This window comes from Neophocaena asiaeorientalis, unplaced genomic scaffold (genome assembly GCF_003031525.2).
Source record: "Neophocaena asiaeorientalis asiaeorientalis breed wild unplaced genomic scaffold, Neophocaena_asiaeorientalis_V1.1 scaffold1, whole genome shotgun sequence".
In the NCBI taxonomy this organism is placed as follows: Eukaryota; Metazoa; Chordata; class Mammalia; order Artiodactyla; family Phocoenidae; genus Neophocaena; species Neophocaena asiaeorientalis.
Genome location: NW_020171981.1, coordinates 4,539,206 through 4,553,686, shown reverse-complemented (window position 1 = coordinate 4,553,686; position 14,481 = coordinate 4,539,206). Strand labels below are relative to the sequence as shown.

Sequence of the window (14,481 nt, the reverse complement as noted above, 5' to 3'; positions counted from 1 at the left end):
GGAACCGGCTGGGGGCAGGGGGCTGGGAGGGGGCTGGAAGTGGGGCCGCAGAAGCAGAAGGGGAGAAAATGGCCCGGGAGGCGGCATTCCTTGGAGACCTCGGCTTTTTTTTTTCTCCCACTGAGAAGGCAGGAACTGAGGCCTGGGAGTGGGGTGGGCTGGGGGCGCGGAACCAAGACGCCTTCCGGGCCTCGAAAAAAAGACCCTCCCCTCCCAGGGCGTTCTGGGAGCCGCTACAGAAAATTTATAATCGAAGAGTCACACCTCCATGCAGAGTAGGGCACTTGTCTGGGGATGCGAATGACCTTCTTTTGTCTGCCCTCTTGGGGTGTCATCAATTACTGAGAGTCTTATTAATAACTCACGTTTACACAGTACTTCAGGGTTTACAATCCACACTCTCCTATGAGCCTAGAACACAGGTTGATTTGAGCCTCTAAACCACAGAAGATTGAGAATATTTTTATTTCCATTCTGCAATTCAAAAAGCAGCTCAGAGAGGTTAAGTGCCTAGTCCCAAGGTGACACTAGCCAGCCACTGTCACCACACCATGCAGCCGGCTGCTGCTCAGGGAAAGGTAACTGGGTTCTCGCTCCTCAAAAACATGTACGAGCTATGAATTATGATTCTGCAGGCTTGTAACAAAGGTCAACTCTTTGTCCCTTCCTGCTAGGAGGAGGGGGGATGGGAGGGGAAGCCACTCGATCCCTGCGCCCTTCCCCCCAACCTCTCATTTTCCCCAGGTTTGAACCCAAACAAAAGGCAAGGGGAAGGGAAAAAAAATTAGCCCAAAGCGCCAGCCCTGGCACCTAGAGGAATGCCAAAGGATGGAAGCTCTTAGAACTCAAAATAGCTACCAGCTTTTTTTTGCGGGGTTCATGGAGATGGGGAGGCTTCATATGAGGACACTAGGCCCAGGAAGATACTGACCCCAGATCCCACAGTGTGCACACATCTGGCAGAAGGGCAAACTGAGCTTGACACCTGAATCCTAAACCACTCAAGTCCTTCTCCACTTCATTCAGCCCCCTTTCTGTGGTTTTTCACTAAAAGCAGAATTCCCATTTCCCACGATAGCTGCCCAGAGAAGGGGAGAATGTTCTTAGTTTTCTTCAACCATTCAAGATTGCCTGAAAATCCCAATGGTGAGAGGAAAAATAATGCAAGGCAAGTATGAAACACCTACGGAGGAAGGAGGCTCAGAGCAGGGAGAAGTTAATGTTGGGCATGTTTTTATTTGCTAGCCCTATGCTCTCCCCCCGGCAAAACATTCAACTTCTCTGAATGTTAGAGATCAGCTATTCCCACCTAAGAGAGCTCGGCCTTGAAGGTAGAAAGGCCTGGGTTTGAAACCCAACACCAGTATTCAAGGTATGACCTTGGCTAAGTTACCATAACCACTCAGAGTTCCAGCTTCTTCTTCTGTGGAATGAAGACTAATGCCTGCAGGGTTCTTAGGATTCAATGAAGGAACAGTGCCTAGCTCTGAGTAGATAGATACTCAATAAACGCTCCCTATTATTTTTTTTAAAGCATTTTAAAAATATTTATTTATTTATTTTTGGCTGCGTTGGGTCTTTGTTGCTGCACGTGGGCTTTCTCTAGTTGCGGTGCATGAGCTCCTCATTGCGGTGGCTTCTCCTGTTGCAGAGCACGAACTCTAGGTGAGAGGGCTTCAGTAGCTGCCGCACGTGGGCTCAGTAGTTGTGACTCGCGGGCTCTAGAGCGCAGGCTCAGTAGTTGTGGCCCACAGGCCTAGCTGCTCCACGGCATGTGGGATCTTCCCAGACCAGGGCTCGAACCCATGTCCCCTGCATTGGCAGGTGGATTCTTAACCACTGCTCCACCAGGGAAGCCCTGTGCTCCCTATTATGGCAGAAGGAACTCGTCTTTTGACCCACAGCACGTCACACAGAGCTCTAGAGAAAAGAAGATGCTCAATAAGGGAAATTATGGACATCTGCCATACTTACCTGGGGGCCTCTCCCCACTAGGATGCCATCCCTCTCTTCCAGAAGAGTTGTCTTCCCACAAACATCTCCCTGCCTGTCCACAGTGCTCTCCTGAATCCACTCCTATTTTTTCTGCCTGTCCTTCAAAAACACAGCTTAAGCTCACTCAAAGCCTACCTCCTGTTAGTTCCTGAGGTTGTGTGCCTCTCATTGTAGTCTCTTAGCCTCTGCTGTCCCACAGCTTTTCCTGGATCTAAAGTGAAAACACTGGAGGGCAGGAATTTTATCTTGCACCTCTTTTGTGCAGCTCCTCCTCCCTATGTCTCCCTTCCCTGCCCTGAAAAAGACCCAATAATGCTAAATAAAAACCCAATAAATAATCAAATGTTTAATTCAGGAGAGGGGTCAGGCAAAGACCCATTTTATACAGAATGAGGAGGTGGCCACCATGTAAGAAACAAAATTGGTGATCTTTAAATATGGCCAGAGGGAGGTGGGAATGGGGTGTTACTGTTTACTGGGTACAGTTTCAATCTTGCAAGATGAAAAGAGTTCTAGAGACGAACGGAGAGGATGGTTGCACACCACGGTGAATGTTCTTAATACACCCGACCTGTACACTTAAAAATGGTAAATTTTATGTTATGTGTATTTTACTATGTAAAATTCTTTTAATTTATTTCATATTAATTTTAATTTTTAATATAAAAATTTAATTTTAAATTTAGGTGGGTTTTTTTTGGCTGTGACATTCAGCTTAGCAAAATAAAGAATAAAAAAGGATAGAGGTGGAAACCTAAAAGCTCCTGGAGAAAAATGATCTGATAAATTGTATTCCTTTGCCATCTCCACTCTAAAGACCAAGGTCTTTTGTTTGTTCTTCATTATATTTCTATAACCTGGCAGAGGGCATGTCAGTAGCAGACTCTGGGGCTTCTCTGGTGGCGCAGTGGTTAAGAATCCGCCTGGCAATACAGGGGACACAGGTTCGAGCCCTGGTCAGGGAAGATCCCACATGCCGCGGAGCAGCTAAGCCCGTGCGCCACAACTACTGAGCCCACGTGCCACAAGTACTGAAGCCCTTGCGCCTAGAGCCCGTGCTCCGCAAAAAGAGAGGCCACCGCAATGAGAAGCCCGGGCACCACAACAAAGAGTAGTCCCCGCTCGCTGCAACTACAGAAAGCCCGCCCACAGCAACGAAGACCCAACACAGCCAAAAATAAATAAATAAATACATTTATTAAAAATAAATAAATAGTAGACTCTGAATAGATAAAAATAAGTGGGTGCATGCATACATGTGTGAACGAATGCATGATTAGAAATACCAAGCTTTGGAGCAATATGCAAGCTATCAAATGTCTATACCATGTTAAATATTTTCTTACATGATTTAGTTGTAAATATATATTTTTAAAATTAACACCCCACTCCATCTCCAAAAAATGGCTAATGACTGACTGGCAAGAGCCCCACACCCCCAGGCTAAAGTGGCTGACCATGTGATGTTCTGAAGAGGAGAACAAAGGAACGAACTTGGGCCTAGACAGGCATCATTCCTCTTCTAGTTAGAAGTGTAGGGAATTCCCTGGCGGTCCAGTGGTTAGAACTCTGCACTTCCAATGCAAGGGGCAGGGGTTCGATCCCTGGTCGGGGAACTAAGCTCCCCCATGCTGTAAGGCATGCCCCCCACCCCCGCAAAAAAAAAAAAAAGTTTAAAGGAAACTACTCAAGATGGTCAGGGGCAAGGGTGGGAAAGTGAAAGAAAGATGATCCGAGAGATCTGTGAGGTTATGAGGTTCGTGAAGATCATTTTATTCCACCTCTTGCCTCCCACAGCTTATTCTGGACAGATATCACTCCACCCTATTCTAAAAAGTCAGCAGAAGCGGCTTTGAATCAAATGGTAATAAACGTTGGGAGGAAACCTCTCTATATAAAATAACTTCAGTCAGCTAGATCTTCCCTTCTACATTAAATAAAAGGTTGCTGGAGTGGACACTCTAGAAGAGTGAAGAGATTGTTCTTCTTAACCCTGCCGTCTCCGCAGCCAACATCCTATTTACATCTCATCCTCGCTCAGAACACACTGGCTGCAGCCACCAACAGCCACGCCTGTGAAGGATCATCTTTGCCCTTTAATTCAGGGTTCTGTCTCCAAATCCTGCCAGAGCAACTGCTCTCTATTACAGTTGGACTTCTCCTCCCAAGCAACTTAGAGACCTGGAGGAGGAAGTGGCATAGACACGTCTAACTCTGAATAGATAGCCTCACCAAGCTTACTCCACCCAACAGCCCCACTCCAGATCCTCTCTCCCCCCATTTTCTCCTCCTCAGAGTACCTGATGCAAAGGTGACAAGCCCCAAGCAATCCCAAATGCCACTCCAGAAAAGAGGCAACACACATCATTCCACATAAACTAATTGTAAAACCCTTTACAGTAACTGAATAAAGTCACAAGCCTGTTAAATGGCCTAAAACCACATCCGGATTGGAAGCCCTTCTCCCCACCCCACTAAGAGAAGATTCAACCTTCATTCCCTGGACTGAGATGTGGAAAGGGGCTATAAGTCTGTGGGTTTGTGAGTTTGTACCTCTGGGGCAGGGAGGGCTGAAAAAAGCAAGTGGACATCAAAGTGGGTCCTGAGCACCCCTTTGGGGACTGTTTCCAGACCAGGTAGAGAAACTGAGACCACTGTGGCTTTGCTATCTAAGAGGCACGGGAAGGGGAGCCGTGTATGCCGTCACTTCCTCCGCATCCAAGGGTCCCCAACTCCTGAATGCCTACTTTGTTAGCTTAAGCAAGAAGGGAACTTCAAGACAAACATGCCCATCTCCTACCAGATAGGGGAAGCTGCCCATTTCTTCTTCCTCAGACCCCCAAAAGGACTTACACAGTCCCCTTCATCCTGAATTCTTACCACACCTCATCTGCAGAATTAGGGTAGTTCTCCTCTCATCAAAGTCCTACCCTACATGCACTTTTGACAGGAGCACCAAAAGTGTGAAATTTCAGAGAGGAACCTGGCCCAGGTTGAGGGCATCAACGTTGCAATGCATGCTCCATTCTCCTAAGAGGATGGTTAAGAGACAGTGGTAGGGTCCACATCTAGGGGCTCTTGAGGGTTGGTTGCCCTGATGAGCTTCATCTCCTTCTCCCAAAAGGTGGCCTTTCCTTTCAGCACACAGGTGATCAAAAGCATCCTGCACGCAAATCCCCCTCAATATGCCTATCCATCATCGTTCCACATAAAATACACGCCATATTCACAGAAGTGTACCTGAACACCGTACCTGTTGCCTTAGATATATGGCCAAGCTGTTACACACAGTCCAAAGACAGGAGGCACAGGTCCACATGGGAAACAAATAATATCTAATGTGTAATAGCACCAGCTTACAGTTATAAGGTAATGACGGCTCAAGGAGGTTAAGTAACTTTTCCAGTTTCCCAGTCATTGCCTGACTCCAAAACTCTTGTTTTTGAGCACTGAGCTCTCCTGGAGAGACCTTTCCTCCACACTCCTGTAGGATTGAGTGAGGGACCTAGGGTAGGTCATGAGACTCTGACCTAATAATAGAGCTTCCTCCCTCCTTGAGCCTCAAGAATTCTGAAAATTATTCCTGTCCTCCCTGCTCCTGTTGCCAAAGAACTCAGACTCCACAAACAACCTTTACACAAAACAATTTTTTAAAAAATTTCTAAATTCTCCGATTTCTCCTCTTAAAGATTCTAACTATATCCAATCAACTAAACTATCCAATCACACCTCACTTAAGACTTAACATTTTCCATTTCAGGTGGCCAAAACATCTGGATGAAGGACTAATTTTTCAACAGAAACTAATGCAAAATGAATAAAAATTGAAGCCTTCCTTAACCCACTTTTCCTAAGGAAACGGTGAAAGGATTGACTGGAATCCACAAAACAGATACACTGGAGAGGGAAAGAGAAAATGAAGAGAGATCCTCCACTTCTCCCGTCTCCACAACCTTCCCCCTAAACTATGGCCAAAATTCCCACCCATCCTGATAGGTCACTTATACGCCTTTAGCCACCAAAATGCCACTTGTCTAATAATCAGACTTGTCCTAGGGGTGTTGAAAATATCTGGACAATCCAGTCAAAAATTCTTTTACTCATCCAGCTGCTTGCTCTGTATTTCATACAAAAGCAGTTTACTGGTGGGCTCGCCATGCTCTCTGCTCTCTGCCACACAACCAGAACATCAAATCCTGGAAGCCTGGACTTCTGCACTAGGACTGCATTTCTGGTGGTGTTTGTTCTGTATACAGTTACATTTCAGTGTTTCGCAATCAGGTTTTCTCCAACTATATTAAAATGATGAGGTCCAGACCTACTTTTCTCCTGTGATTTACCCATAATCAACACACGTTTTATTTCAGCAGTCTGCGTTTAGGGTGAAAGCTTGTTCCAGCCTGTTGTTCCTTCATTCCATGACTATTTATTGCAAACCTACTGGCTGCGAAGGAGAAGCAGGTCTTACAAAGCGGGCTCTGCTTGTTCAATACTAGGATGACCCCTTGGACCCACTAAAAAGTACAGAGCCCCCTTTGAACAAACTCAAGTTCTTCTACTAGAATGCAGTTAACAAACTGGGGACTGGACATCTCCCTGCTGGCGATGCGCCCTTGAAACGGTTTGTGTTGTCACAGGCACTCTCCTGGTTGATCATTTTCTAGCTAAATCAAACTTTTATCAATAACCAAAAAAGCATACATTTTGATTCCACGTTTTTTGAGGAGAGACCTTTTCTTATTTGTTTTGACAGACATTTAAAAAGGTGTGGACTGGGCCCAGGTGGAAATGGTATTATGCAAATTTGACATTAACATGGAGTCAAACACTGGCTGAGACCCTGAGAAAGATCTTCAAAGCCTCACCAGTGGCCAAATGGAAGACCTGTTGTCAATCTTTTACAACATAAATAAAACCCATCGTAGAACCTCTGGTTACTATTACTCCCTTTGTTATTGTTTCAGTCAGCCTTTGGAACATGGGGACACACAGTCCATCTACTGAAGATTACAGATTATGCGACGCTGTTAACTCTCCAAGGTTCTATGCCCCATGGCCAAGGGGCCTCAGCTTCTGGGAGAGGGCAACAGTTAACATGGACTTCCATTTTCTCTCCACCTCTCCATCCTTACTTTCCCCTGACCTGCTCTTTTCCTCCCTTGCCTGACTCTTCACTCCACAATCACCCTCCAACCTTTCTTTAGCTTTTGCCTTAGAATGTAAAGGGCTTGAGACAGCGCGGGCGCTGGAAGGTCTGCACCGCGGGGCCTGAGACCTCTCCCAGTGGGGAAGGCTGGGGAAGCCGCGGCGAGGTTTGGGATCTGGGGGCTCCCAGGACGAAGGCGAGGCTGTGGGCCGGCGCGCCGCAGCCAGGGGTCTCGGGACCCTGGGAAAGGAAGTCCTCGTCGGAGACCCAGGCCTGCGGATGTTCCCGGGCAGGGGCTGGTTCAAAGGCAGGCGAGGGCCCCTGCGCGGAGCGGGCAGAGATTGCGAGGCCGGGGCTGGGCTTGGTCTGCGGCAGGCGGGGAAGGGCAGCGGGGCCGGCGCGGGCTCTCCAGGAAGCGCCTCCAGCGCCGCCGCGACTTTCTCTGTTTTTTGAAAAAGCGAAGGGTAGGCAGGCAACTCCGAAAGCAAAAATCGCCTTGCCCTGGGCTGAATCTACCACCCGTCTTCCAAACCTGGTGTCTGCGACCCCCTCTCCCGTGGGTCGCTGTGCGCCTCTAGCCGCTCCTCTTTAAAAGGGAAGCGGGCAATCCACCCCAACCCCCATCTCCCTCCCTCTCCCTCCCTCTCTCTCTCTCTCTCCCTCTCTCTCTCTCTCTCTTTTTTTCTCCCCGTCTGGAATTTCCAACCCAGGACTAACTCGTCTGATTTTTCCAGTCTCCCCTGCTGCTTTTTTCCTCCTCCTCTTTTCTCTCCCAAACACGCCCATCCCAAAATCTAAGCTGCACTTTCTGGAAGGCATTAGCCACATTTTAAGAATCTTTTAAGAGGATGGGGAGCGAACAAGACTGAATTTAAATTCTAACAGCTGGCAAAATGTCTGTTCTTCAAACGCCTTTGCTTCATACATTTATTCTAATAACAACATCACCAACACTACCACCCCCCCACACACACGAAAATCAACACAGGTACAACCAATACATATCTCTTCAACACAAAAACCCTTAGACTTCTACAAATAGCACTTAGGTCTCCCTCTTTTCACTTAACTAAAATTTTAATGTTTTAAAATTTTATACTCACTAGCCAATCTCAATGGTATCTTTGTCAACTGGCTGTTACACATTATAGAATAAATAAGCTCAAAAAATAAGCCTTAAAAGTACCCAAACACATAAAATATGATTCAAATGACATATATTAAGGTAATTTTAAAAGATTAGAAGCTCTGGACCTTTGAATCAAGATTCTTCCAATGGGAATGTCATGTATTTTGTCTCTAAAACATAATTACAAGAAAGAATGTTTTGCTCTTGTTCCAGCAAAATCTATGCCATTAAAACACTTTACATTTGAAACAGCTAACTATACTTTGAATAAATTAGTGATGGGAATTACAATTCTTCCCCCTCTTTACTCAAAAGTTCTCCATCTGGGAAACCACTGGAGTAAAATTTCATCTTTCTACTTTGGGTTAGAAAATAAAGTGTTCTGGAAACCTACAACTCTTCCAAAGGATAGTCATATACCACTGTCTTTAGGAAAGTCACCTTGAAATACTGAGCACTAAATAACAAGTTAAAGATTTCTCTAGCAGTGAAAAAAACTTAATTTATGAACTTGTATACATTTATTTTCTAGGTGAAAATTAAAATGGGTAAAGTGAATTGATTTCCACCTTTCCTCCAAACAGCTCAGAAAAATTAAGAATCAACTTACTTAAAACTCAAAAACTTGATATAAGTAAGAAAACCTTTTTACTAAAAGTGTCACAAACCGTTTCTACTTTAAACTTACTAGTTGATTATCTGGTCAGACGTATCTTTCAACCATAACCACTAAAGCAAAAGTGCCTGCAAGTACTCCCACCCTAGTACTTGTCCTCCTTTATAGTTGTTTTTTAAAGACATTCCCTTGTTTCTTAACAACCCCCATAATTAATTTTCAGCCCATAAGAACAATTTTCCTTAAAGGCAAACCCATTTCTGAAGGCAAAATTCTTGTCTGTTTTGAAAACATTTAGTGATCCAATTATTTCTTCAGAGTCTCCGCAAATCACTTAAAAATATTTTTGCCACTTACGAGACATCCCTTTGCAGAGATCTTTGAAGCAACTAACTTCAGAAAATTAAACCATAAAATCAGAATTAAGTTTGAATACCTTCTCTTCTGAGAGTTCTCACACTTAGAGGGCTAGGAGACCAATTTTTGTGTGCTTTTTGATATTTAAAAATTTAAGGGAAAGTGTTATTAGCCCACCTCATTTTAAGTCAGAGAAAACAACCATTAATCTGCCTAAGGAAATCAAAGTCTTTAACTTGAACACATTTCACCTACAGTAATGCAGTACATCTCTTCACTTCTTTTCTTAACAGCAACAACTTTTATTTTGCTGACACCAGTGGACAGGAGGTATGCTATCTTTAGGCCACATTCCTCTAGAAAAAGGCACACACAGTGGCAAATGAAACAAAAATTTAATTCCCTTTTAAGGAATTTTCTCCCCAAATACCCAAGCCTCACTAACATGATACCCCCTCTACCTTAACTACTCAAGTGTCTTAAAAACAAACAAACAAACAAACATACAAATCCTTTCCACAACTGTCTTAAAAATGCTTTTGGTTTTCCTCCTTTGTCCTAATACTTGACAGTGAATATATACAAATTCTCAACAATAAGCTGAAACTCTTGACCAAAATTCCAACACTAACTAAGAGGGTATTTGGGAAGGTGATCTCAGAGAAATTTAACGCCACCCATTTTAAAAATTCCACTTAATGTTTTCAGTTTTTCAACTTAAAGTTCAGTCTCTTGAGTTCTTAAAAAGGAATAAATTATATTAAGCAATTAGATACAAGGTTAAAACAAAATATATTAATACTTCAAAATCAGTTAGAGTTAACTGCTAAAAAATATTTTATCATTTTCTTGATAACCCCCCTCTTAAAAAAAAACAAAAAGAGGAACATTTAGGTTGCCAGGTTTTTATGAATCTCTTAGAAATGTTTAAAAAGTCATAATTCATTTGCAACTGAGTACATCAAGAAGAGTTCTCCTCTATTTTAAACAGTAAAAACAATATATATATATACACACACACAAAATATATATATGCACCATTGTTCATTTTGCTTAAAATATATTAGTCATAATTAATTAACTAGTTCCGGTTCTATACATCATGAGACTGAAAAAGCCAGGAACAAACCAACTGAAGAAATACTTTCAGACAGACTAAAAACACATACCACAACATGCTTCCTCAAAGAACACAAAATGATAGAGAGCAAACTGACTTCATGAAAACAAACTTTCTTTTTTTAAATCCTAAAACTTCAAAAATTGATTCATTCTAGAAAAATGAAGTGCCTCACCACCACTCAGAAAAAAATAAAACACAACTGACTCAATGTTTGTGCTCAAAAATTATTTCAGGAAGGGGGGGAGAATACACAAAAGATTGAATATAATATGGGTGTGGAAGGGAAGATTTTGTACCCACTCCTCACAAACCCCACCCCTTCCCAACTCAAAGGAGCCTTCAGTAATACATTTTGGAGGGAACAAGGAGCCTAAAAATGGCTTTAAAGCAAGCAGATGGCTTAGGGGAAAAGATCCATAAACACTGTGCACCATGAAAATTAAAATATAAATGTTTTGGGTTCCATTTCATCACATTTTGCTATTTTCTTATCACTTTATTCCCTTTAAAATTTAAACCATCCTTTAGAGCAAAAGAAAAAAATTCCATATATTTCAGAATTCCAGTTATTCTGGTTATTGTCCATCAACATGTTTCAAACACTTAGCTTTCAGGTCAAATATCCACTATCTTCTCAGTAGATCTACTGATGTCAGTGTACATAGTTCTCTCATTCCCATCTCCAGGAAATGCTTCCAAATAATAAATAAGACTTTTTTTCTTTCTTCCGATTTTATTGTCTCTTTACTCCTAACTCTAATTGCCTTTCCAATAACAGAGTATTTCAAGCACTTGAGGTTACATCACAAGCTCTATAAACATAGTTACAAGCCATATTGATCATCTATAGAAACAATAGTTCCAAGTTACTTAAATATCTCAAGCTAAACCACAGAACAGATTTTTCTCACATTAAACTTTCTAGACTCTCTTAACTGCCTTCAGAAAAACACAGCCACCCACCTGCACCTTCCCACCCAGAAAAGGCCAGGAACTATTCTAAAATGTAGCAAGTTTCCAGTTGAAATGAGGGGAGAAAGCGAGGAGAAGATCAAAGACTTACTGGAGGCTGCAACATGAGAGAAAACTCTGCACTGTCAACATGTTTAAAGTCAGGTCTGAGAAAGCAGAAAGACTGCCCTTATACTTCCCAGCCAGAGTTCAATGAAAGATCTGAACCATGAATCAGCTTTGGGGATAACATGGTAAGAGTTACTCCCTTTGGGGAAGTGAGGATAGGAAGGTATTGGAACACACTCTCTCTTTCTCTCTCCCTCTCTCTCCCTCTCTCTCCCTCTCTCTCTCCCTCTCTCTCTCTCTCTCTCTCTCTCTCTCTCTCTCTCACACACACACACACACACACACACACACACACACACACACACACACACACACATCTAAACACACACACACACACACACACACACACCCATTCATCCAGGGAGATCCAGACCCTCCAAAGAGCCCCAGCTCACAGCCTGAACACAAAGCTCTCACCCCAGATGGTCGGTCCCCTTGCAACAATGGACTGAAGGAGTGGGGGTGGGGGGCTCAGAAAGGATAGTACAGCCAAAGTATATTTGCAAAATCCAGTTGGGAGGGGAGGATGTGTGATGGGAGGGACTAGAGATAGGTGTCTGTGAAAAAATAACGTCTTTGCCTGTTGCAGAAATATAAACAAAGCACAGAATTCTTTGGGGGGCAGGAATTCATTCCACTTCCCCTAGGGAGTCAAAGGGGACCCCCTCCCAATCCACTTAAGAATTATGGTGAGGGAACGGGGGGGAAAAATAGTCCTGCTAGAAACTTGCTGAATGTCCATGAGTCTCAACTCTCTAAAGATTTTTAGCTTCCCCACAAAAATGGTCCCACACACCTTGAACAAACTCCACAAGGTTCCTCCTCTATTGGTTTTTCTCGCTTTTACTTCTCCAAGTAACATCTCCTAGCCCACCCCAGCCTCAGCTTTTTTTTTTTTTTTTTTTTTACAAGCTGTAAACCACCCATTACAAGATCTTAGCCAATCTTCCCTCCCTGCCCCCAACATCCGGAGTTGGGGGTGGGAAGGCCAGTAATGGGTTTCTTCCACCGGAGACACTATGGACCCCTGAACACAGCCTCTCAGCGCCCCCAGGCTGACCCCCTCCCCAGAGAAGAGCTCTTTCCTACCTTTGTTTTTTGGGGACGGAGTGTTCAATCTCTAGGCGTTTTCCTTGCAGCTCCACTTTCCCTAAAGATTAAATTGAAAAAGACAACATGAGAGGTTGGACGTGGGGGGGGGGCGGGGGGGGGCAAAAGGAAGGAGAAATCAGAGTAATTCAGGAGTTACTGGGATTTGAGATCTTCCTAGGAATCCAGGTAGTGGGTTCCGCAGCCGGATGCGAAAAGGTCGCCTGGGGAATGGTGGACTCTCTATATTCATTACCGTGTTTTCTGAATTTTTGTTTTGTTCTCTCACTGAGGTAGCCGAGTAGTGGACGGCTCTGGGAGCCGGATCTGGGGGAGGTGCGAGGGCGTCCGTCCGTGTGGGCCGGCTGCCTTTACGGCTCCCAGATGTGGGGAGAAGGGGCCGAGAAAGGGCTCCCCGTTTCTCACAAAGTCTGTGGCGGGGGGTGGGGGTGGGGCTGCAGAATGAAACTTTATTTTCCTGTCGAACCAGGGAGAAGGGCTTCGGGCGGCGGGGTGGTCACCTGTCGGGGCCGGCCGGGAGGCGAGGTCCGGGGGAGGGGAGCTGGGCCCCGCGGGGAGGGTCCCCGGCGGCCGCCGCGCGCGCCTCTCGGCCCAGCCTGGGCGTCTCGGGAAGCAGCATGGCGACCCGCCGCCGCCGCCGCCGCCGCCGCGCCACCCCGCTCACGCCCCACTTTCAAATCAAAATGGCTCAAGCCCCGGGCCCTGGGCGGTAGGCGGGACCCCGCTCCTCTCAGGTCAGGCCCGAAGGCTGCCGTCCCCACGGAAACCCTGGAGGTCGGGAGCGGAGCGGGGACCCCTTCCCAGCCCGGAAAGGCCTACGGCGGAGGAAGGCGAGGGGGTGCGCACGGGGTGGGGGCGTCCAGCCTCGGACACCGAGGGACTGACGTAGGGCGCCCAGACAGAGTTCGCCTCGGTGGCGAACCCCCCCCCAACTCCTGCCAACAGGGGCTCCCGCCCCGTCGGTTGGGGGCTAGGAGGATCACCTCACTAAAGCCTCCAGCTCTTCATCTCGGGCTAAGAGGAAGGGGCAAGGAAAGACAAATATTTCCGCGCGAGGGGCCAGCGAGGGGACGCAGGGGGCGTCGGAGAAGGTGGATGGGCGTCGGTACCGAGGCCAAGCCCCGCAGGCCGGGGGCAGAGAGGAGTTGGCGGGCAAGGAAATAAGAGGAGCAGGTCCCCGTTGTTCAGGCATTTCGCGGTGCTTTTTCCGGGGAGGTGGGTGCACTCTTACCGGAGAAAGTTTCGATGGCCTTCATCGCCCAGTGCTCGTCGGGGCAGTCCACGAAGGCATAGCCGGACTTGACCAAGAACTGGCCGCTGTAGGAGATCTTGTGCTCCGCAAACACTTTCTCCAAGTCCGCGGGGGTCACGCTCTCGTTGAGATTGCCGATGTACAGCTTGTTCATGGTGGCGGTCTCGGGCAGGACGCAGTCCTGGGCAAGGCCGAGCGGGCGGGCGCGGGCGGCGAGCCTCCTAGGCCGAGGCGGGAGGCGGCGGCAGCAGACGCAAACTTTCTTTGCACCCCACCCCTGAAGTTGTCCGGAGCCGAGGAGGGGAAGGCGGCCGGAGGGCGCGCAGAGGTCGCGGGAGAGTTCGGGGAGGCCCGGGAGAAGTGCCCGCGGCGCGCTGGGAGGCGGACGACGCGGCGCGGCTCCTTCCCTTCTGTCCGAAACCCCTCCAAGCGGGCTGGTGTGTCACGTTAAAAAAAAAAAAAAAAAAAGGCGAAGCCACGTGGTGAAAGCCCCCACCCACCCTGCAGGGGAAGACCCCCGACGCCTCTGGGCCCTTGGGCCCTCCAACCCGGCCCAGCCCACCAAACTCCCGGCCGGGGGAGGGGGGAGGGTGCCTCTTAACTCACCCCCCGGGTAAGTTGGGCTGGTGGGGGCTGTTTTCCCGAAGCTCTACTTGCCCCCTCCCCCTTGCAA

The 14,481-nt window shown here is 46.5% G+C and overlaps 1 protein-coding gene across 2 annotated transcripts in view; it reads right to left on the bottom strand.

The window, feature by feature from the left end:
• IGF2BP1 (insulin like growth factor 2 mRNA binding protein 1) overlaps positions 1-13,962 on the bottom strand; it is a 37,876-nt gene extending 23,914 nt beyond the window's left edge. For both annotated transcript variants that reach the window (XM_024744856.1, XM_024744862.1), the window contains exons 1-2: positions 13,788-13,962; positions 12,536-12,596 (exon numbers count right to left, since the gene is read on the bottom strand). In XM_024744856.1, coding sequence (XP_024600624.1) covers positions 12,536-12,596; positions 13,788-13,962 — 236 coding nt within the window. The remainder of the gene's footprint in view (positions 1-12,535; positions 12,597-13,787) is intronic.
• Between the last annotated feature and the right edge of the window lie 519 nt (positions 13,963-14,481).